General features: G+C 35.1%; 2 protein-coding genes and 1 long non-coding RNA gene across 5 annotated transcripts; 1 reads left to right on the forward strand and 2 right to left on the reverse strand.

The window, feature by feature from the left end:
* Positions 1–276: 276 nt before the first annotated feature.
* On the reverse strand, positions 277–4,122 carry LOC103928017 (homocysteine S-methyltransferase 3). Its single transcript, XM_009337016.2, has 7 exons — positions 3,929–4,122; positions 2,615–2,671; positions 2,301–2,491; positions 1,979–2,108; positions 1,575–1,778; positions 1,411–1,482; positions 277–661 (listed from the first exon to the last, which is right to left on the reverse strand). The coding sequence occupies exons 1-7, from the start codon at positions 4,103–4,105 to the stop codon at positions 491–493; spliced, it is 1,002 nt and encodes a 333-aa protein (XP_009335291.2). The 5' UTR covers positions 4,106–4,122; the 3' UTR covers positions 277–490.
* LOC125471542 lies at positions 2,678–3,096 on the forward strand. Its single transcript, XR_007253666.1, has 2 exons — positions 2,678–2,972; positions 3,020–3,096. It is a non-coding gene; the product is annotated as an uncharacterized LOC125471542 (long non-coding RNA).
* Positions 4,123–13,919: 9,797 nt separating the features above from the next.
* LOC103928016 (serine/threonine-protein kinase STY13) lies at positions 13,920–20,252 on the reverse strand. Of its 3 annotated transcripts, XR_001951388.2 has the most exons (8): positions 18,870–20,252; positions 17,579–17,700; positions 17,132–17,340; positions 16,868–17,042; positions 14,847–14,981; positions 14,406–14,646; positions 14,356–14,373; positions 13,920–14,247 (listed from the first exon to the last, which is right to left on the reverse strand). XR_001951388.2 is itself a non-coding variant. In XM_018642764.2 (7 exons), exons 1-6 carry the CDS (start codon positions 19,240–19,242, stop codon positions 14,440–14,442), a joined length of 1,221 nt encoding a protein of 406 aa, XP_018498280.1. In that variant the 5' UTR covers positions 19,243–20,252; the 3' UTR covers positions 14,260–14,373; positions 14,406–14,439. The 3 variants fall into 3 exon arrangements, 2 of the variants coding, with proteins under 2 accessions (XP_018498280.1, XP_009335290.1); XM_018642764.2 differs by lacking the exon at positions 13,920–14,247 and having other exon boundaries at positions 14,260–14,373; XM_009337015.3 differs by lacking the exon at positions 13,920–14,247 and having other exon boundaries at positions 14,260–14,646.
* Between the last annotated feature and the right edge of the window lie 756 nt (positions 20,253–21,008).

The raw sequence follows: 21,008 nt of genomic DNA on the forward strand, positions 1-21,008 counted from the left end.
ACAAGCGGTGGGAAAAGGTCTCACTGAAAGAGGACTCTCACCAACACGGGAGAGACACTTACGATTTGCATTGGATCCATGATAGAGAAACTTAGTTGTAATATGTGCATATTACATTTCTGTATCTCTTATTACGATGTATTGTATCATTCTTTTCAAGATTTCCTTGTTCCTTAAACTAAAACAGTTACTAACCACAGCCGACGCCGGTATAAAATAATTTCCGGAACATGTAAGAATGCGACAGAGTACGGACCCAAAACCTCAGAGAGAGAGTGCCACAAAATTCTACCCTTGAAATTAATAAACACTGTTATTTTGGAAAAACCTCACCATAACAAGCACTGTTATTGACTTATCTGGAACGGACTCGCCATGGTGATATTTTTACTACTTCCTCGGAGTTGTAAAAGAAGCAAAGAAAAATGATACAAAGGTTTTTATTCTAAGCGCGGATTAGAAATATTTACACCAGTTTCTGAGAACTCGGTTAAGCATCATCGTTAACGATGGAAGAAGACTTGTTGGAGAGAGCTTTAGATATGGCTCTGATGGTATTTGGAGTAGTCCTGCAGCAGCCTCCAAATAGAGAAGCCCCAGCCTCACACCACTTGTCTATGGCTATGTCTGCAAACTCTTCATCAACCACACCAGTCGATTTCTGCAATCGAAAAGTTCCATTCAAAATCTTTCAACAACACTTTAGACATCAACATTGTCATATCACATCCATGGATTAATTTAGCATCAAGATTTCATAACTTTTAACAAACGTTTGCTCCGAGGATGTTTTTAGGTGCCGGTAGATGTTGTAAAAGGTAGGGTACGTAATGTTCTATTGTCCGACGTGCTCATGTTCCTAGATTGTAACTTGGGCCACGTCTTCAAGCATCAAATTCAGTTTGACAACATAAGTATTTTCCACATAACACAACTCTAGATCGATGCTTATTGCCTAATTTATGACATATGCATGCTAATTAATTTAATAGAAATTATACCATTAATTTGAAAGAAAAGAAAAACATATTTTATTTGGGAGGGATAACGAGTAAGGATCAACAGTTTAAGATCTAAGGTTTCATATTTTGAAAATCATGTGTTTCTCTTTCATAATGTTCTATTGTTAGACTTATGTTGTTAGACAAGTGATTATGTTGGAAGATTATAATTTGGACTATGCGTTCAAGCAAGAATTAACGTGACTCATGTTGCAGATAATTGACGATCTAGCAACATAAGTATTTTTTGTGAATAGTAACCTCATATGGTGGTATTGATGCCTACGTGACATATATATGATCATCTACTTGATGCAATACCATTTGAAAGCAAAGCAAACAAATTTTATTTTAGGAGGGTTAGTGTTAGAAAATGGAAAGTAACAACATATATAGAAGGGAAACTCACCACCCATTGCTTGGTCTGACCATCATAAGCCTCACCACTGTTAGGGTATATCACTATTGGTTTGTTTGTAACCTGCCAGGTAGATAGGTAAGGAACATTATATAAGATGGTTTTATGGGCTAATTAAGTATCTTAAATTACTCATAACTTGATCGAAGATTTACATTCCGAATAGATGAAACCAGTCCGTAGATAAATCTAGGAGGTGTGCAGTTGATTCCAACAGCAACAACGTTCTTGCATGAATCTGCAATGGAGGCACATTCTAACATGGAATCCCCGCTGACCACATTGATTCCATCCTTCGAAGCGAAGGAAAACCAGGCTGGAATTTCTATTCCTTCTTCATCAAGAAGCTCAGCATATGCCTGCATCACATTTAAGCAAGGAATATTTAGCCAAAATCCAGACTGGAGCTGCTGATACCAACAGATCCACATACATATTGTGGACAAATTGCAAATGAGAGTGCAATGGGGCATGATGCCTAAAGAATATGAATTGATTCAATGAATTGTAACTAAATAAAAGTAATTTGTCCGATTGCCTCAAGGGAAATATCAGCTACCTTTGCTTCTATCTTATTTGGAATCGTCTCAAATGCGATCAGATCAGCACCAGAATTGGCCAGAATCTGTACCCTTTCCCTGTGGAAATCCTTCAATGTTTCTACAGTTATCGCATCTCCATAGTTCCCACTGCGAAGGAAAACAGAATAATCAAGCCAAAGAAAATGAACCTAAAATCAAGATCAGTAATGCTCATATAAACAATGTACATGAAGAAACTGCAGGCAGAGTTCTAATTATTTACCATTGATCAGAAAGTTATCACTAGTCACCTTAGTAATATATTTGTGTCAATGAGTGGAAAATGAGTTCACTAGTTACCTATATTCGGAACCATCAGCCAAGTAAGCGCCATAGCTGCCGATAGATGCTGCAACCAGAACTGGACGTCTTGATTGAAACTTATCATAGTAAATTTCACGCGCCTCAATTGCAATTTCAACACTTTTCCTGAGCAAATCTTTGGCTTCTTCCTTAGAGAAACCTTTGGCCTCAAAGCCCTGAATGGTGGCCTGTATCAAACATAAATTATAACTCCTCAAACTTTAATTAATTTAAAAAAAAAACTAAAATAAAAAAACACAACCTATATGCGTTGAGATCATGTGGTGGGAAGGATGAACAAAATTAAATACCTGATAAGATGCGGTTAGTATGATGTTTGCACCGGCATCAAGGTAGTCCAAGTGTACCTATATTTTTTTTCCCAACCAAGTTAAAAGAGGAAAACAAACAATTGAGGTTATGTTTTAATTTTTCTTCTTTGTTGTATTTAGCAAGTGTATAAGTTTAAAACACGACGCGGTGATGATATGAGACTCTGTCCAAAGTATGACACGATTCCTCAAACTTACGCAATTACATGACGAGGGATATAGAAACAGAAGAGTGTTGAACTCATTAAAGGTAAGTTTTAGTCCACGAGAAGTATGATGACAAAACCATGATGCTAGAACACGAGAATAAGTTTTGGTGCATAATCAATAAACTAAGGTGTAATGACACAAACTCAAGTTTTGGTCTAAAAACTAAAAATTAAGGTATAATACCAGAATAAGAACCTAATTAATTAAAGTATGATGAGCTGTTCTGAAAATTCCCATACCAGAATAAGAACCTAATTAATTAAAGTATGACGATCTGTTTTAAAAAATTTTGCTTAGGTGGCGTTAAACGGTTTATCATTGTTCCGATTAACTTCTAAGTATTAAAAAAATTAAAGAATAACGTCTTAAACTCCTTAGATGTCCACCTAATTCGCCTTAGTACCCGTCTAACCCGTCTAATCAACTGCCCATGTCTCTACTGTTATTTAGACAGAAAGTTGATAGGTTTCCTTATGCACCAATGTTTTTTTTATTCATTGTTGTGCAGGAGTCCTGAAAATCATGGCGTGAGTTCATCAGAAGATGAGCTGAAATGTTTTGTGGTTCGCCACGTTGCTGTCAGAAGCTGATGTGGTTCACTTACTAAATCTCTATTTTATTATTTTTAAGCATCAAGAAATTACTTTAACTTATCTTAAAAAATGTCATTTTGCATTCAGAAGACCAAAATATCCTCTTGCTCTTAGTAAATAACAAATATATCAAACACACATCACCAACAATACACATTTCACTTCATTTATGCTCCCAAAAACATGTACACAAAAAAAAAAAAAAAAAAGCAATGAAAAAGAATTTTGCATATATAAAATGAATTTGACCATTTTCTTCTCATTTCTTTCAATTTTTTTCTTTTCTGTGTTAATTAAACTCTGAAAAAAAATTTCGCACTTATTTTTCGCATGAACTACAATTTACATGTTTAGTTTAAATTAAATAAATCAAAGAAAATCGTCAAAACAAAACAAAAAAGGAAATCGAAAGTCTTTAAAGCAAAATATAAAAGAAAAAGATAACAATCAAGCGTAACCGATCGAATAACAGATGAAGTACCGTACGTACCCTTCTAACAAGGTGTGGGGAAGTGATAAGGCATTTGGCGCTCCAAAGAGGGTCGTTGAGGTCAGCTCCATGCCGTTCAAGCTCCGTAGCAAAACCGCCGTCAAGGACAGCATAGCCACCACACTTTTCCAGGAAATCAGACAGGAACGACGACGTTTCTTCGCTTCCTAAATCCATAGTGCTATAGGTGTGCTGTAGTTGTAGGGGTAGCAGGAGGTCTCTGTGTATTTTCTGTTTTTGTAACTGAAGCGGCGTCTTGAATAATGGATGTGGCCACCTTCCTCAAGTTGAAGCATTTTGTAGAGGGAAGACAATGATGTGGATTTACAATTATACCCCCTTCACGTTGCTTAAAAACATTTTTTGTGTATAAATTTTTTTTCCATATTCGTTCTAATCTCTACATTGTTTTATTTTATTGGGTATATGACCTTACAACCGTGACTCTCTGGTATTCCAATAATAAAGGAAAAAGGATAGCGTGATAGAAACTAAAGGCTAGACTAGAAAATGGAGAATATGGGATGTGAGTGGATTGCCTTAATTAAAACAATAAAATTTACAAAATAAGAATGAGATCATGTATAATTATCAAATTGGTAACAAAATACCAATGAAAAAAATAGTTTTTTTTTTTTTTTTTGTTAAACTGTTCCAACTGCGTATTTGAGCCAAAATCGCCTACGAAGGATTTAAGTTGCATTTTGATGGCAATATATGTTTTGTTAGACTTATTTTCCAAAGTCGGATTTGAGCCAAACCAATTTTCAATGATTTAAGTCGCATTCTAATAACAATATGTTATTTTAAATCTACGCTGAGGGACTAACAAGGTGTAATCAACAAAGGCATAAATTCTCGCTTTACATGAATCAAGCAAAGAACATTTTGTAATATATGATTTTTTTTATATATAACGATATATTTACACCAAAAAATAATTAAATCCAGACATAGTCCAATTAACACACTAATTAATCAACTCTAACGTACGTTGTGGTATTTTTCTTTTTTGGTAAACCATACATTGTGATATTTCCCCAAAATAAGGAATAGGCACTATATGGCCAAACGTATGGGGGTCACTAAAGGACAACCCAAAAACTAAGCAAGTTAACATTTGTTCTTATCACCAACTCATCAAAGTCACATTTCGTGTTGAAATTTCATATGAATAAAGCACGCACTAACACCACGTATGTGGTTCCTGTCTGAAATTTATACCAAACAAATATCTAATGTGCAAGTAATTGTGTTTCATTGGAGCGCATGAAAGTTGTGATCCATAATGGGGTCTTGTATGAATGTGATTGAACTGAACAAGTTTTCTAGGCTCTAGGCCATTCGATACTTGACATTTCTCAAATATTTCTTCTTCTTTGATAATCATTTCAATTTTTACCTTTTAATTTTAATTTTCTAGTTTTGGTTTTTATTTAGACAGAAAACCAAAACTTATTCGTCTAGCAAGTGGTCCTTATCACAGTGGTGGAAATGTTTTGAGTCTTTACTAATGGTATGGGTTCGAACCCCGTCGGTAACTAATCTAACCTCTAATCTCACAAAATCTATCGTTTGACAAAATAAAAAATAAAAAAATAAAAAATAAAAAACTTATTTGTTCACTATTTTCCGTTTAAACTTGTTTGATAACGTTTACATTCTTTTGAAGAAGAAAAAAATTAGAATCAAGATGCATGTCGGTTTGATAACCACGGGTTTTGGTCTTTGGTATATGGTTTGTGATTTTTTAGATTTTAGTTTTCACTTTTATGGTATGAAAGAACAATGGGTGAAAACAAAATCTGAATACCTTTTGATTTTGGTTTTAGTTTTTAGCTACTTTTATATATTTTTTCTACATCTCTCCACAATGATTCCTCCAATCTTCTTTATTTAAACTCATGTAACATATTTCTACATCCAACTTAGTCTTTGCACCCATTTGATTTTTAACTAAACTATTAATATCTCTTTAAACCCAATTTAATACCTAAAATACCCCCATAAACCCAATTCAATATATGGATTTATTTTTACACCCATTTGATTTTTAACTCTATCTCTACGCCGTCTGGAAATGGACACTGAGAATTAGGATGTGAATTCAGTCATGGCTGACAACAAGACTGACATTTCTATAGATGTTGACAATATTTTGAAATCTTCTCCAGGCATGATTCTTAGACGAATCCTGCACAGACATCAAACTCTTATAATTGACCCCTTCAATGGCTTCCGCAAAAGTTTTCTTCTTAACATCATTATATATTTCCTCTCCTTGCTTGATTTATAGGTGAATATAGGTTATGCATTGTGTCTTGAAAGCGAATCATCTGATTAGGTTCCATGGTAATCTGAAGAGTATATGTTGAATCTAATATTATTCTCATAGGAAGCCCTTGCTCAATGTCTGATGGTACTCTCGGAAGGATTTGTTTACCCTGTGCAATTTATAAAGGTAAGAAATGTTATATGTTTTTGGGCGGAGGCCTAATTGGCATGGTACCGAAGAACAAACTAGGATATAAATTGCACGAGGAAAGAGGATAAAAGCTCTGGGGAAAAGTTGCGTAAGTATTTCAATCGTGTGCAGTTGTAAATTGAAATAAATCAATCTGCTTGTCTAAAAAAAACTTCAAAATCATACATTGGTTGGAGGATTCAAAACTTCATAATCAGCATCCATAAAAAAAACTTGTTTTTCTTTATGAGAACTATTAGGGTTTTAGCCAGAATAAAGTAAGATAAACAAAGAATGATAGTAGGGTTTAAGTATAGTGTTAGGGTTTATTGATAAATTTGAGTTTTATTATTAAGTTTATTTTTTACTTAATAGTAATTATGCAATAAGGTAAAATAAACAATTAACATTTAAAATTTAAGTTGGGTGTAGAAATATGTTACATAGGTTTAAATAAAATTTCTCCTCATTTTTTCATATCTTAAGCATAAAAATATAAAAACTAGAGAGTAAAAATCAACTGGCCATCAAAATAATCCTACTTTTATGAGTTTTTAAAATTTAACTCGACGAACACTAAACAACTTAATCCAGATCAAGCTCAAAACTGGGAATTAATTTATATCATCTTGCACATCATAATAAACGTGACATATATGGAAACGAGTATAGATGCAGCACAATTTTTTTTTTTTTTTTTGAGTTTTAACGAAAAGTTGCGGTATTGTTCACTTTAATAAAAAACCACATTTTTACACTAAAAAGTCAATTCTAGTACTATTCACTTTACCTTTTATTTTGTTCTTATCATTAAAACTCAAAGTTTTCAAGCCTTTTTTGTCACATCCCGGCCCAAGCCCCCACCACATCTCGGGCTCGACTCTGCCATAGCACGATATTGTCCAATTTGGGCCCCGACCACGCCTTCACGGTTTTGTTTTTGGGAACTCACACGAGAACTTCCCAATGGGTCACCCATCATGAGATTGCTCTCACGCGAACTCGCTTAACTTCGGAGTTCTGATGAAACTCCAAGCCAGTGAGCTCCCAAAATGCCTCATGCTAGAGAGAGATGAGAATATACATATAAGGCTTACAGGATCCACTCTCCTGGACGATGTGGGATCTTACAATCCACCCCCCTTAGAGGCCCGACATCCTTGTCGGCACACTTCCAGCCAGGGATTGGCTCTGATACCAAATTGATACATCCAGGCCCGGGCCCCCACCACATCCTGGGCTCGACTCCGCCGTAGCAGGATATTGTCCGCTTTGGGCCCCGACCACGCCCTCACGGTTTTGTTTTTGAAAACTCACATGAGAACTTCCTAGTGGGTCACCCATCACGGGATTACTCTCGCGCGAACTCGCTTAACTTCGGAGTTCCGATGGAACCCGAAGCCAGTTAGCTCCCAAAAAGCCTCGTGCTAGGGAGAGATGAGAATATACATATAAGGCTTACATGATCCACTTCCCTAAATAATGTGGGATCTTACACTTTTCATTAGTTTTTATTTTATTTTTTTGAAGGTGATGAAGCACAAAATTTAAACTGTATATTATTGTAGTACTTTTTTGATATGTGATTTTGCACATCATTCCTTTACTTGTACTGTGAGATTTTGCACATGGTCCCTTTAACTTGTACCAAATCACACAACTCTAACCATGTATAATGTTAGAAAAATTAAATTTATAAACAAAATTTTATAAAGAAAATAACATAAAAAATGATAATCAATTTATTATTTACTTATTAATAAATATACTCATTTTTATTGATACGTACATAAAGTGATGTTATTGTCGAATTATTCAAATTAATAATACTGCCACTTCCTTGCTTCTTTCTTTTAAAAATTGATATCCCTTTTTTCCATAATTGTTGTTGATATCCACAACGAGTAGCGGTCCACTAAATTCAAAGGTCTAATCACCAGCTGAAAGTTGAATTTGGGATTTCGGACTCACTTGTTAATTAACATATTCCCTTAATATATTTTTGAAAAATATTAATAATGTTGTCACCTTAGGCTATAACCAAAGGCTGGTCAGAAAGCTCGTTTTAGCCTTATGGTTCTTCAAGAAATTAATATTTTAATGAACAGTGCATGATCATATTCCTTACTATCTCCAACCAAGGGTCAAAGGACCATAGAGCTCATTTTAGCTCTGTCACAAAAAACCGTCTCAAACCGAGTGCCAAAGGGCTATAGTATGGAATGTGAAGAATTGAAATAAAATGAGGTAAGATAATATAGAATAGTGAAAAATATGTGAGAAATAGTGTAGAAAAAAAAATTAGAAATTTAAAAAAAAAAAGTCCAAAAAAAAAAAAAAAAAATGGTTGCTAGGCATAAAAACAAAAAATGGGCTGGGACCATTAAAAAAAAAAAAAAAAACTAAACCCTAAACCCCAAAGTGGGCTGGCAATGGAAAAGGGGAAAAAAAAAAAGGGGGTGGGCTAAGTAAAAGAACAAAAACAAAAAAAAAAATTGAAATTGGGCTAGCCAGCGGGCGGGCTGGCTGGCTGGCTGAAAGTGGTCAGCCGGTTAGCCTTTTGACCTTTTCAGATTTCATGGGGCCCACAAGCCCTCTGGCCTAACCTTCGGTTGGAGACAGTTTTCGGACATTTTTCGGCCCTCTGACCCTCTAGACCCTTCGGTTGAAGATGACCTTATATTTTTGTTAATTAACTCACTCTCTTAAAGTGACCCTTATTAACTCTTCATAGATTATTTATCACCTTATAATTTAATGTCAATTATAATAACAACATTATAAAACAGTGTGACAAAAACATGAAATGTCATAAAGTTTATAGAGAGCCTTACTTTTAAGATAGTTCCCTTAACATTTCTCTATTATTTTTGGTCAATTGTTCCCTCTATATTTTGCGCACAAACAAATTTGGGAAACATTTTTTCGAATTTTCTATAATAATTAAAAATAAAAGTTTCAAGAGGTCAGGTACAATATTATTTGGCCAATTTTTTTTTGTAGTCTCTGTGGTGAAAAGCCACTTTCAAAGTCATTCTTGTGGTGAAAAAGTTGTTAATTAAACCCTCATGGTGAACTCTACTAGCAATTGAGGTCCAAACTCAAATTGTTAAACAAATGTGCGTGACTATCACATGAAGTGTTAAATTTGTCATTTCAATCTAAATTATATCTTATGTCATGGACATCTAGTATGACTTAAGTATTGCTTGATATTCATGAAGTTATGGCATAAGCTTGTTCTTCTTGTGAGTTAAAAAGTTGACATCTAATTCCAATACACGAAGACAACTGAAACAAGTGAAAAAGGGAAATAAGCTGACATCAACCATTTTCCAAACGAAAGACCAACTTCATCATTTCTCATAACATAATATGTTTTCCACACTAACAACAAAAGCATATGTCCAAAAAAAAAAAAAAAACAAAACAAAGACAAAAGCATGTCTTCCAAAATATAATACGGTTCATCATTACAAAAAGTCACCGAAAAAAAGACTTCCACAAAATAGACAAATAATCTAGTTTCTCACAAAATAAAATCAACTCCCTCCTCTCCATTATATCTTTTGCAAGGTAGGGTGCTTTTTTATCTGTCGATGTTGCTTCTTGTTCATTGGTGCCCTTCTAGAAGGTCGCCAAGGTTTTCGGTAGAGTTAGATGATGTTGCAGAGGTCATGCCGTTGAAGGCAATCCAATCGGTGGAGTTGAACTTTCTGCAATTTCTACAGTTGTTTGCCTTCTACACTATTATATTTGTACAGTAATGTAATTTAAATTGAAATGACGAATTTGACCCTTCACGTAATAGTTACGTGAGTTTGTTTTTGAAATATCAACAAAAGTTTGGGTTTAGACCTCAATTGCTAACATACCTCATCACGGAAGTTTAATTAACAACTTTTTCACCATGAGGATGACATTGAAAATAACATGTCTCCACAAGGACCATGAAAAAAAAAATTTCATATTATTTCCAATTTCTATGCATGCATACAGTCCATTTAACGTCCACATTCTTCATGGGTGAAAGTAATAGATAAGGTGAAGGTGGAGCGGTAGAGGCTGCATTATATGGAGAATGACAATGATTTAACTTGGCGCAAGTGGTGTCACCACTACTCCCAAAAGGTTACGGTGAATCCATATAATAATCGATTAGGCAAATTAAAGAACGTCATATCACATCAGATAGAGATTATCTTGTTATCAAGTTTTTGTGGCATTACCGACATTATCAAGATAAAAGGGTATTTTATAAAATAAAATAAAAAATCATATAACGTCCGATCCAAAAGTAAAAGGTTTGGTTCGTTTCGGATTTACCAACTGTTCAATATTTGGGAACCAGTTCAACTCGTGACCGAACCAGTTTTTACTAAACAGATCGATTTTTGTGGTGACCGAATTCAATGAATCGACGGACCGACTCAAGCTGTGCATTTGTGCTTTAGGCATTACAAGGACATTTGGTTCCAAGTCCCACTTCCACCAGTACCTACAGGAATCAAGAAAGCAATACTGCAGCCTGCAGGAGACAAGTGAAGTGAGGATCCTCCTCATGATCCATTACAAAACAAATTGTCATGGAGTGAGTCTAGGTTCATCATGCAAACAAAACATGTTCTCATTATTCGTTTAATGAACAAAAGTTTGTTGATCAACAAATGGGATTTCCCTTTCCACAATTTTAGCCACAAAAATCACATATGACAATACCATTTCTATACAAGACTACTGTAGTATTATTTAAACCTTTTAGGTAGATTGGCGCTAACCATACATTATCAAAGATATCAAACACACATAAGTATCCAAGTTTCATTCTTTACTTCATAATACCACACAATATCTCCACTAAACATAATTCTAAATTTTCATTTTCTTTTCCTCAACTCTTCCACCTACTCACATATATATGAATCACATCAAGTTCCAAAAACCTGTAATCTCATGTTTTCGGTGGTGGTGGAAGTGATTGTTTCCGATTGTAATCTGATATGTTGATTAGAGCATCCAATTTCATGTGGAATTTGTGCTGGATTTGCGCTTACTTTTTGCGGTTTTATGGTAATTTGCTTGCCGTGTAGCTTGCCAATTTACTTTGTGTTTGAGAGGATAAATTTCTTCTGTGTTCCTAGATACTTTCTACTGTTGTGGCTTTGAAATCAAGAGTAGAGAATCCACCCTGCAATTTTTGAAAGTGTAGAGTAGGATAAGTTGCTAGCATGGAGACCCCACAACACAACCCACTCATAAATATTCTAAACTCTCATCCAAAATCGAAACTCTCTCCAATTTCACACGAAAATGTAAACTTGAACGACAATTACTACAATTTGAAGCAAAATTCAAGCTACCAATACTCCAATTCAACAACTAGCAATAATACCAATATTCCCAACAGAGAGAAAAAAAAACACAAAAAAATGGAACCCCAAATAAAAAATACAACACTTTGCAGAGAAAAATAGCAGCTTTACCTCCCTCCAATAACAGTAATCGGAAGCTCAGCACTTACATTTGTTGGGTGGCAGCGATGATTCCACAGAGAAAGCTGTGCTCCCATCCCACGCCTATGCACTTGGTTAGACTGTTACTCATGAAAGGGAGTTAAGTCTAACTGAACCTGCATACGCTGTCCAGTCAACACTCGGTTAATGTTAATTGTAAATCCCATTCTAGCAATCAAGTAAAAAAGTTCGTATTTGAATAGCCAAGCGTACTTACACATTATATTCCTCTCTTTGGTCCAATGCTTTGCAGACAATCCAACATTTCTTCTCTTGGTACATACATTTTTTGGACTGTTTATGTATCTACGCATTTAACGATATTTTGGTAGAATTGAGAAAGAAAAAAGATAGATACACATGTTTTGAGTGTGTATGCTGTATTCCTACATCGTCCTTCTGAGCCTACTGACTAAAACAAAAGTAAAGCAACAAAAACACTGCCTCTTTCTCTTTCTCATAATGCAAAAGGTCTCAAAACGACAGGTAGTGCACACTGCACACTCAGAAACAAAAGCATTGGTGTAAATTAACCATCTAACTGAAGAAACTAAAACAAAAGTAAATCAAATTATATACCTCAAAATGTCATGCAACCAAGTTATTCCTCTAACTACCCAAAACTCTGAAAATTCCAACAACAAAAAAATGGTAAATCCCTTTGGAGCTTGTTTGGTACTCTATTTGAATCCAACTTTTTAAACTCAAAAACAATTTTCAAGTTTTTGGCTTTAAAAACTTGTTTGGTAAGACTATTTTCAAAAACTGAACTCAAGACTAATTCAAAAATATAGTTTATTCTCTAAAAACAGAAAAAGTAAGTTTTTAGAGTTTTTAAACTTAAACTCACTCCTTTCTTTTCTCTCCCTCCTCTCTCACTCCAAATCTATGTCTCCTTTATTCTCTCTCTCACCTTCTCTTTCTCTTTTTTAACCTTTTTTGTCTCTCTTCCAATCCGCTCTCTTAATTTTCTCGGTTCTTTTTCTCACCGCTCTTCCTTTCTATCTCCTCCAATCCTCTTACTTCTTTCTCTTTCCTCCAATTATCTCTTACTTTCTTTCCTCCTCTATCCTCTTTTTCTCTCAGACCCCCACTTTTTGGATCTCTTTGTCCAGTTTAAGTTGTAAAATTTAGAATTTTTAAATTGCAAACCAAACAAGTTTTGAGTCTTAAAGAAAATTGTTTTAAAAAAAAATTCTAAAGAAATGTTTTGAGAAATTATAAAAAAAAAAAAAATTAAATAGGATACCAAACAAGCCCTTAGCAATTCAGAGTATTTAAAATTTGCAAAAAAAACTAGGACAATGGTTAAGAAATTCACAAAAAATTACTTGCATACGAACCATATCTATGTCTAGTAGGAAAAGGAGAAGAATTGATTGCCAGTGCCGTCGTCGAAGGTGCCGGTGGCAAAGGAGGTATAGTGTTTAGGGATTGATTTTGAAGGAGGCTTTGGGCGGGAAAGAGGAGGAGGGAGAAGTCGAGGTTTCTGAGAGAGGGAAGATGAGGAGGTTGAAATGAAAGCAGAATTGGGGAGTTTGTACTCGAAGTAGAGCCATCCATGATGATCAACACGTGGACAATATGGGTAGTTTGGTAATTTAATTGTTCCAAGCAGAAAAAAGAACGGGATATGAAGAAGAAAATAAGGGCATTTTCGTCAAAACACTAGATGAATAGTCTTTATTCGCGAGTCAAAGCGTGCAAATACTTTTAATTGAGCTACAAACCACCTTACTTTAAAATTTGAAAACAAGACCAAAAGTCTTAATTGCATAAATAAAACGGTTAGTTTTCAAAATTCTCTACATATCTTCCTTATCAATCAATTACGAAAGTATTTGACCAAAATAAAATCAACTAAGGAGTAAATCAACAAACAGAATGCACTTACTTGAGATTTTGAAGATTAATAGATTTATAAATCTATGAGGTTTGATGAAGTTTTCAATGATTCACATACATTATATGTAAGTTTTGAGTGAAATCTCACAAGATCTCAACAGGAAAGGTGAAATTTATGAATAATTAAAATACATAACGAAATCTCTCAAATTTCCTCACTTTTTTAAGTTCCTTTAAAGCCAACCCGAAATACATTTTAATAAGCCGTTCAACTTGCTTTTGAGGAGCTCCATAATCCGTCCAGTCAATCCTGGTTAGTTCCTAAGCAACGATTACCTCGGCTTTTTTTTTTTTTCTTGTACAGCACGCGTTCGATCCCAAGTTCGATCAATTTATTCTCAAATGCACGAACACCTTAAGCTCGCAACAGTGACCACCTTGGACCATTTGATATGGCACGTCCCAATATCAAAACAGAACCACATCACAAACACAAGCTGGAATAGAGATTGATGAAAAGTTCATAAACCTTGTTCATTCAATAAAGAAACAAGTTTGCAACGCTAATAGGAAAATCTGCAACTGCATATCCGAGAAAACATTACCATCCTTCTTTTTATCATCTTTATGGCAAGAAAATAGCCCAATCAATTTCCTTTGGTGGCTGGTACAAATAAGGGGTAATAAGCTCATGGCCCGCGAGTGGGAGCAAAACAGAAACAGCCCGGAGAACGGTCTTCAGGTATCATTCCGCCTCCTTTGCTTGTATCAATTACTTCCAACATTTTCACCACCTCACCCATTTCAGGACGTTTATCTGCATTTCCATCCCAGCACTTGCGCATGATGTTTGCCAAAGAACTTGGACAGCATTTGGGTATTTCTGGTCGTAGGTTCTGATAACAAAACCAAAAAATATGCACGATAAAACGCCCATAAAAAGTAGATGTCAAATCATCAACATGACACAAAAATTAAAATCTTTAGCAAGACAACCAAAGTTCATTCAGACTAAACCAACAAACAGAAAAGCAAACTCTATGTCCTTGTATTTACATGAGGTAAAAGAGATATATCTATTAGAGAACAAACTGACCTGCCGAACAACTGCAGATGATACATCAGCAAAGCTAAGATCTGGGTAGGGCATGTCGCAGCAATAAATTTCCCATAAGCATATGCCAAAGCTATAGACATCACATCTTCTATTATAAGGCTTACCATCCAGAACCTACATAAATATCTTGTCAGCTTAATGATTTACCACTGAAAACCCTACATGCTGCCACATGAGCTACTATACTGAATTGCGTGTTCAGATATGCAATGAGAATGTAAAGCGAGCAAAGAATATTATAAGTTCATTTTTGTTCATTGACATTCATTTCAAGTCCAACATAAAAAAGGGAAAAAAAATTATGTACATATTCTTAGCAACTAAGAGCACAAATGATAGTTTCACCTCATCAAGGAGGAACACAATGCAATTAAGCCCCATAAACTTTAGGCTCGTTCTCACTGTTCTAAAAATGTCTGCCTAGCGTTGGCTGGCCACCGTCCCTATTAATCTATAGGCGTTTGAAAATTAAGAAAAAGCACCTAGACCCTCCCAGCGCCCTCCTAGCCTACCTAAACCCGCATAGGCCGCGACTCTCACTTGGACAAAAAATAGTTAACTTTCATTTTGCATTTTATTTTTTCAATGAATTGTAAGAGACTTGCTGAATACTTAGATGAACACTCATTATATGCTTGTTCCCATGTTTTCAATATGTTCTAATACTTTATAATCTATATGTCATTCTATTTCATAATTTATGTATCCCAATACAAAACTTATGTATCCTGATACACCTATGTATTTTTTTTAAGTAGAAGTAAACATTTATTTATATGTTATATGATAAATTTAATTAAAATTAAAAAACTGCCTAGGCGCTAGGTCATGTCCGCTGCCCGACTGACGCCTTTTAGAACCTTGCTTGTTTCAAATGATAACTTCTAATTCTACACTTAATAGTTAGACCATTTTTTACTAAACTCGCATTATACCCCTCAACTAGCACACATCCCATTTTCTTGATATCATAGCCATAATGCATTCTCTCTCTATCCAACTCTCTAACACCCTTCTTAAAAGGTTGGCCCTTCATGTGCCAAGAATTGGTCCAGGCAAGGAACTGGACTCCTCAATCTGTACCATCAGCAACAAAGACTTCAGTAAGATCCACAATTATGATCCTATGATCCACAACTCTTCAATTAAACCCTCTCACCTTCCCTTTCTTTCTCTTTCGTCTAAAGCTTGTTTCAACATAATCAGTCAAGCTTATCTTTAATAACAAGAAAAGGTCATATGACTGGTTCTTAAATGCTTAGTGGTGCTGCTTGTGTGCTCAATAAAAGGTTATCAAACTCGACCTCAATGTATTACTTGTTGAGTCTTGATGCCTGGGCATTGCAAGAATGCCAAGGAAGGTGATTGGGAAAGACTGATTTTGTAATCAAGTTTGGATGTTCAAAAAAACATCCTCATTTGAGTCTCCGTCTTCATCGCCTTCAATTGCAAATTTGGTGGGTTAAGAGTAAGGGGTCATAAGGTGTGATGGAGTAGGAGTGAGTACAAATAAGTGGTGATTACTCCGGGCAAAAGTAAAAGGAAGGTGGCCTTGTAATACTATCTTCAACGCTGTGAATACGAGCTACAACAAGCAATCCCCAACATTTCAATACGAATGTTAAGACCATGTCAGAGCTTTTCTCCATACCATTTTCTTGAGCCTGGTTACCTTTGCATTTGCCCACAACAGGCTTATGGCAGTTTGGTCGCTTTAGAAAATATGTGGGTAAGGTTTTGGCAGGTGGTTTAGGCTTTTCTCACATGAAGAGCGCATGCTTGCTCATGCATGAAGGCCGCATGTTATTTCCATCCATTTTTGAAGTGCATTAGCAAACAAAGAGATGCATTTAAAAACGAAGCATAATTATTGGTGTTGTAGTGAGGTTAGTCGTATTTCTCTTTTCTTTTTGTTCTTATATTCCAAGTTCATAGAGCACAACAAAGAGTTAGCTTTTAAGAGTAAAAAAACATATGAAGATATTAACTAGGAGTAATACCTCTGGAGCCATGTATCCAAGGGTACCAGTTTCACCAGTCATGTCTCTTGGATTTTGAGCTTCAACACGAGCAACACCAAAATCAGCTATTTTAAGGTTTATGCGAGTATCAAGTAGCATATTCTCTGTTTTGACATCACGGTGTACGATCTTTTGAGAATGCAGATAGCTAAGACTGCAATGGGAATGGTTAAAAACCCAGATCAATAAGAATTTTACTAGAAAAGTATATAGCACAGAAATGTAGAGAACAATCGAACTCACCCTCTAGAGAGGTCCAAAGCAAGTTGGATCACAACCTTAAAGGCAAGTTTCTTTTGCCTGTTTCTTATCAAGAATTGCTTTAGTGTCCCACCAGCGAGATATTCCACAACAACACAACACGCTCTAGCAGGATGTGAATCTACACCATCACTTGAAGAGCCTTTTGTAGGAATTTTAAGATCTGAAGTTCCCATTGAAGCTCCAATGAACTGTGATAAAAGAAGGGAGGGAGGAAGGGGAGTATCGTTAAAACCCAAAGGATTATGACAAACAAAGAACCACATTAAGGAACTAGGACACTACTATTTTACCGAATCATTTACTAAAATAACTATCAAGATCACCAGCACAAGATGAAAATAATCACTCCACAGCCAACAATTTCTTTAATATTAAAATGCAGATTTCAAAACTGGATACAAGATAAAAAGAAAGGCGGGTTTGTACTTTGGTAACATTAGGATGGTCAAGCTTGTGCCAGACAGCAACTTCTTTTTGAAATGATGCCCGCAGAGCAGCAGTTTCAGCACCTGTGGCATAGCCATCCTCCCCCCAGTCCAACAGCTTCACTATAATATATAGCATGTGGTTGCAATTAGAATTTGGTATGCATGCAAACAAAGAGGCAAATAATTTTGTTGCTCTTATTTGCCATCAGTTTACTAGTCCAAATTTAAATCGCATGTTGTTATAATGTCAAAATGCCAAGATTCATTCATAATGCTAGGAGACCACCATGAAAAATGACTGAAACTCCACTGAATTCCAGATAAAGACAACACCAAACAAATCCCAATATCAATAGTTCATAGACACAATACTTTGCAGATTTTAGAACCATACAGAAAGTTCTCATGCCAGAATAGAAAATCCCAAAAGTATGACATTTAGCTCTACGCAAATTAAGCTCTTCCATCCTACCCGTTTTTAAATAACCAAAATAATATATCCATTATTAATTTACTGGCATCCACAAGTTTTCTTTTTCTTTTGAACTACTATATTCAAGGGCTTGTCTAACATTATACTAATTAACACATTCATTATAAACTATTACCTGTTGAGATCATTCAAATACGAAGTTGTACCCCTAAGTTTACATTGTCGGAATCATCCAAGATAACAGATACGAGGTTCAACACCTACTTATATGACTGATAAATATTTAGTGGAAACAGAGTGAAACAACACGATTTATGCACATATTCACATCTAGAAAGAAAATCCGATAAACATCAGTACAGAATTAACCATACATACAATGGTACTTTCAGTAACAGAAGCCAAAAACTGTAAATTCAATTCATAATATTTGAGAGTTGCTGCAGTCATATCAGAATTATGAATGGTCTTCAATCACAACCTTCTAGTACATCACTACGTCAAGAACAGATAAGGTGAATATCTACTAGATACCATGAATAATATATAACACTTACATATCACGCCTCAAATGTGAGCATGGAACATGCAATCAGTTATGCCGAAAAACGAGATATATTCCAAATTAGTCCTTTAACATAACACACCATTATTCAAATGCTAATATTACATCATTATCGTTATATTCGAATCCAAAATGAAACTAGTGAAGAGATCCCAAATTAACATCCAAGATACATAGAGAATATGCATTCAACAACAAGTTGGCAACTCAATTGCAATCAAAATCAAAATACAATATCCTACGAGACCGAACAAATCAAAATTACAATGGAAATGGATTATTAGTGATAACCTGCAACATCTTGATCATCATAGGTGCCCCTGAATACGGTACCATAGGTCCCTCGAGCTACAATATATCTTATTTCCAATTTAGCTAAATCAATCTCCCATTCTTCCTTAGGCCTGGTACTCTCAATGTTTCTAGACCAAACCCGGCTCAAATGTTTCTCAAGCTGTATATCTAAGTTCTTCAAATCGATTTTATCTGCTCGGAAGATCATCTCTTTGCTACTAATACTTCCTGTGCCATTAATTTTTGGTTCCACCTCTTTGAAACTCATACTCCCTGCACTCCTAAGTTTTGAATTCATATTACCTTTCTGGTGATCCACCATGTTTGGTACATCTGCAACTTCAACATTCTCACTTGTCCTTGAATCCATTACTAACAATCAATGCAGAACAACCAAAACACGGAACACCAACTGCCAAACGGTAATCGAAACAACCAAAAACAATAAAAAGAAAACAAGCAAATCCCGGAAACAAATCTGTGTTAAACTGCTGTCTTAGAGAGACATGATCAACAAAGCTTAAAATTTTTCGCCGTCATCTTGTTTGCCAGATTTGGATGAATCCCATCAATGACAAATGCTCAAAACAGATAAATTCAAAAAGCCTTCTCGGGTTAACAAATCGATTTCCCCGGCACAGATATCCTTAAATTCAACAAACGAAATAGAAATATCTGATCCAGTTGAAACTCAATCACAACAACCCAATTGCCTCCAATGTTGGTAACTATGCACCAATGAGAAAAATCAACACCAGCTCCCTTTCTTTTATATTCCACATAAATTAAAACAAACAAAACAATCTTCAAAATCCGAAGTACCTCGTCACCAAACACTCTTTTTTTTTTTTTCCAAAAAATTAATCAAACAAAAGAATGGCAATAAACTCTAAGAAAACGACTCAATTTCCACAGCTGGATAGAAAAAATTCAAACAAACAAAGTCTTCAGGTACAAATCAAACCCACGGACAAGCACCAGAAGAATTTCACGCATGCAAGTCCCAATCGACCCCAAAAGATGAATAATTTATAGAGACAGATGAAAAGGTTGACCTTGAACACACTAGAGAATCGAAGAAAGACAAAGTCGTTCGTTGGAGGAAAAAAAAGTAAAAGGATCAGAAATTTAACAATACAGAAAGACAACGTTTTTGGAGTGTTTTGGGAGGTTTGGGGCTAATGGGTTGTTCTATTTTTTTTGTTTGGTTTTTCCTTTGCAGATGATATTTCGGAGAGGATTAACCAAAAACTAGAACAGGCAGCCACAGCCCGGAAGGCAGAAGCGAGTGGAGAGAATTTTAGAGAGAGAGAGAGAGAGAGAGAGAGAGGGAGAAGCGAGAGAGATGCGCGGGTTTGCCTAATGTACGGCTTTGGAGGAGGGAGGGACTGTTTCAAATTTTAAGGAAAGGAAAATGTAAAAGAGGTACATATACGGATACTGGAAAGGTGGCAACAACAAGATAACAATTCAAAACAGAAAAATTCTGACTTTTTCGGTCCAAATAAATCTTATGATTATCATAACTTCTTATTTTAGTTTTTGAGATTTAAATTTGACAGGATTGATTCATAAGTTTGTTTACGTTAATAATTTTAATTATTTCGTGCAAAATGTTTGTTAAATAAAAATAAAATAAGTTACATATAATATTATTATTTTTACCATCTTATTATATCACATTTAAAATGTCATCATATGTGGCAACTTAGGTGTACAACGCAGTTGTAATTTTTATTTTTTTTCCTTTTATGCTTAAATCTCAATAATTTTAATCCTTCCTCGTCATCGTGGTCGCAGACTCCACCCGATATGGTTTTTGGCGATCAAACATATGATAGCTGAAAGTCCAAGCCAAAAGCTTTTGCAATATGTCAGGAAAATTTTCATTCCTTGAGAATTATAAAAAAATTAATTCCTTGAGGATTAGAAAATGTTACAAACTACAATTCCACGAAGGATTGAAAAAAAGAGTTGTTGTCTATGATTGGTATTTGTAATCAATCTTCTTCCTTTAGTAAAATTCCAGAAGTAGCAGAGAAATGTTGTATACAATATTTTTGGGAATTGTTATTGGCACTCCAAATTTCACATTCTACACTATAAACTTTATATATTTAGAAAGAAAAATACACT

This window comes from the organism of the source record quoted next, unplaced genomic scaffold (assembly GCF_019419815.1).
Source record: "Pyrus x bretschneideri cultivar Hongxiangsu unplaced genomic scaffold, Pyrus_bretschneideri_v1 Contig6, whole genome shotgun sequence".
Taxonomy (NCBI): Eukaryota; Viridiplantae; Streptophyta; class Magnoliopsida; order Rosales; family Rosaceae; genus Pyrus; species Pyrus x bretschneideri.

What these genes read in the sequence shown, in the direction of transcription:
- LOC103928017 (XM_009337016.2), bottom strand. Translation starts at nt 4,105, where the DNA reads ATGGATTTAGGAAGCGAAGAAACGTCGTCGTTCCTGTCTGATTTCCTG. An exon ending in GCTGATGGTTCCGAATATAG is followed by an intron (nt 2,109 to 2,300) that starts GTAACTAGTGAA and finishes TTTCCTTCGCAG; the next exon opens with TGGGAACTATGGAGATGCGA. An exon ending in GTCAGACCAAGCAATGGGTG is followed by an intron (nt 662 to 1,410) that starts GTGAGTTTCCCT and finishes TTTCGATTGCAG; the next exon opens with AAATCGACTGGTGTGGTTGA.
- LOC103928016 (XM_018642764.2), bottom strand. Translation starts at nt 19,242, where the DNA reads ATGGATTCAAGGACAAGTGAGAATGTTGAAGTTGCAGATGTACCAAAC. An exon ending in ACCATCCTAATGTTACCAAA is followed by an intron (nt 17,341 to 17,578) that starts GTACAAACCCGC and finishes CTTTTATCACAG; the next exon opens with TTCATTGGAGCTTCAATGGG. An exon ending in CATCTGCAGTTGTTCGGCAG is followed by an intron (nt 14,647 to 14,846) that starts GTCAGTTTGTTC and finishes TTTTGTTATCAG; the next exon opens with AACCTACGACCAGAAATACC.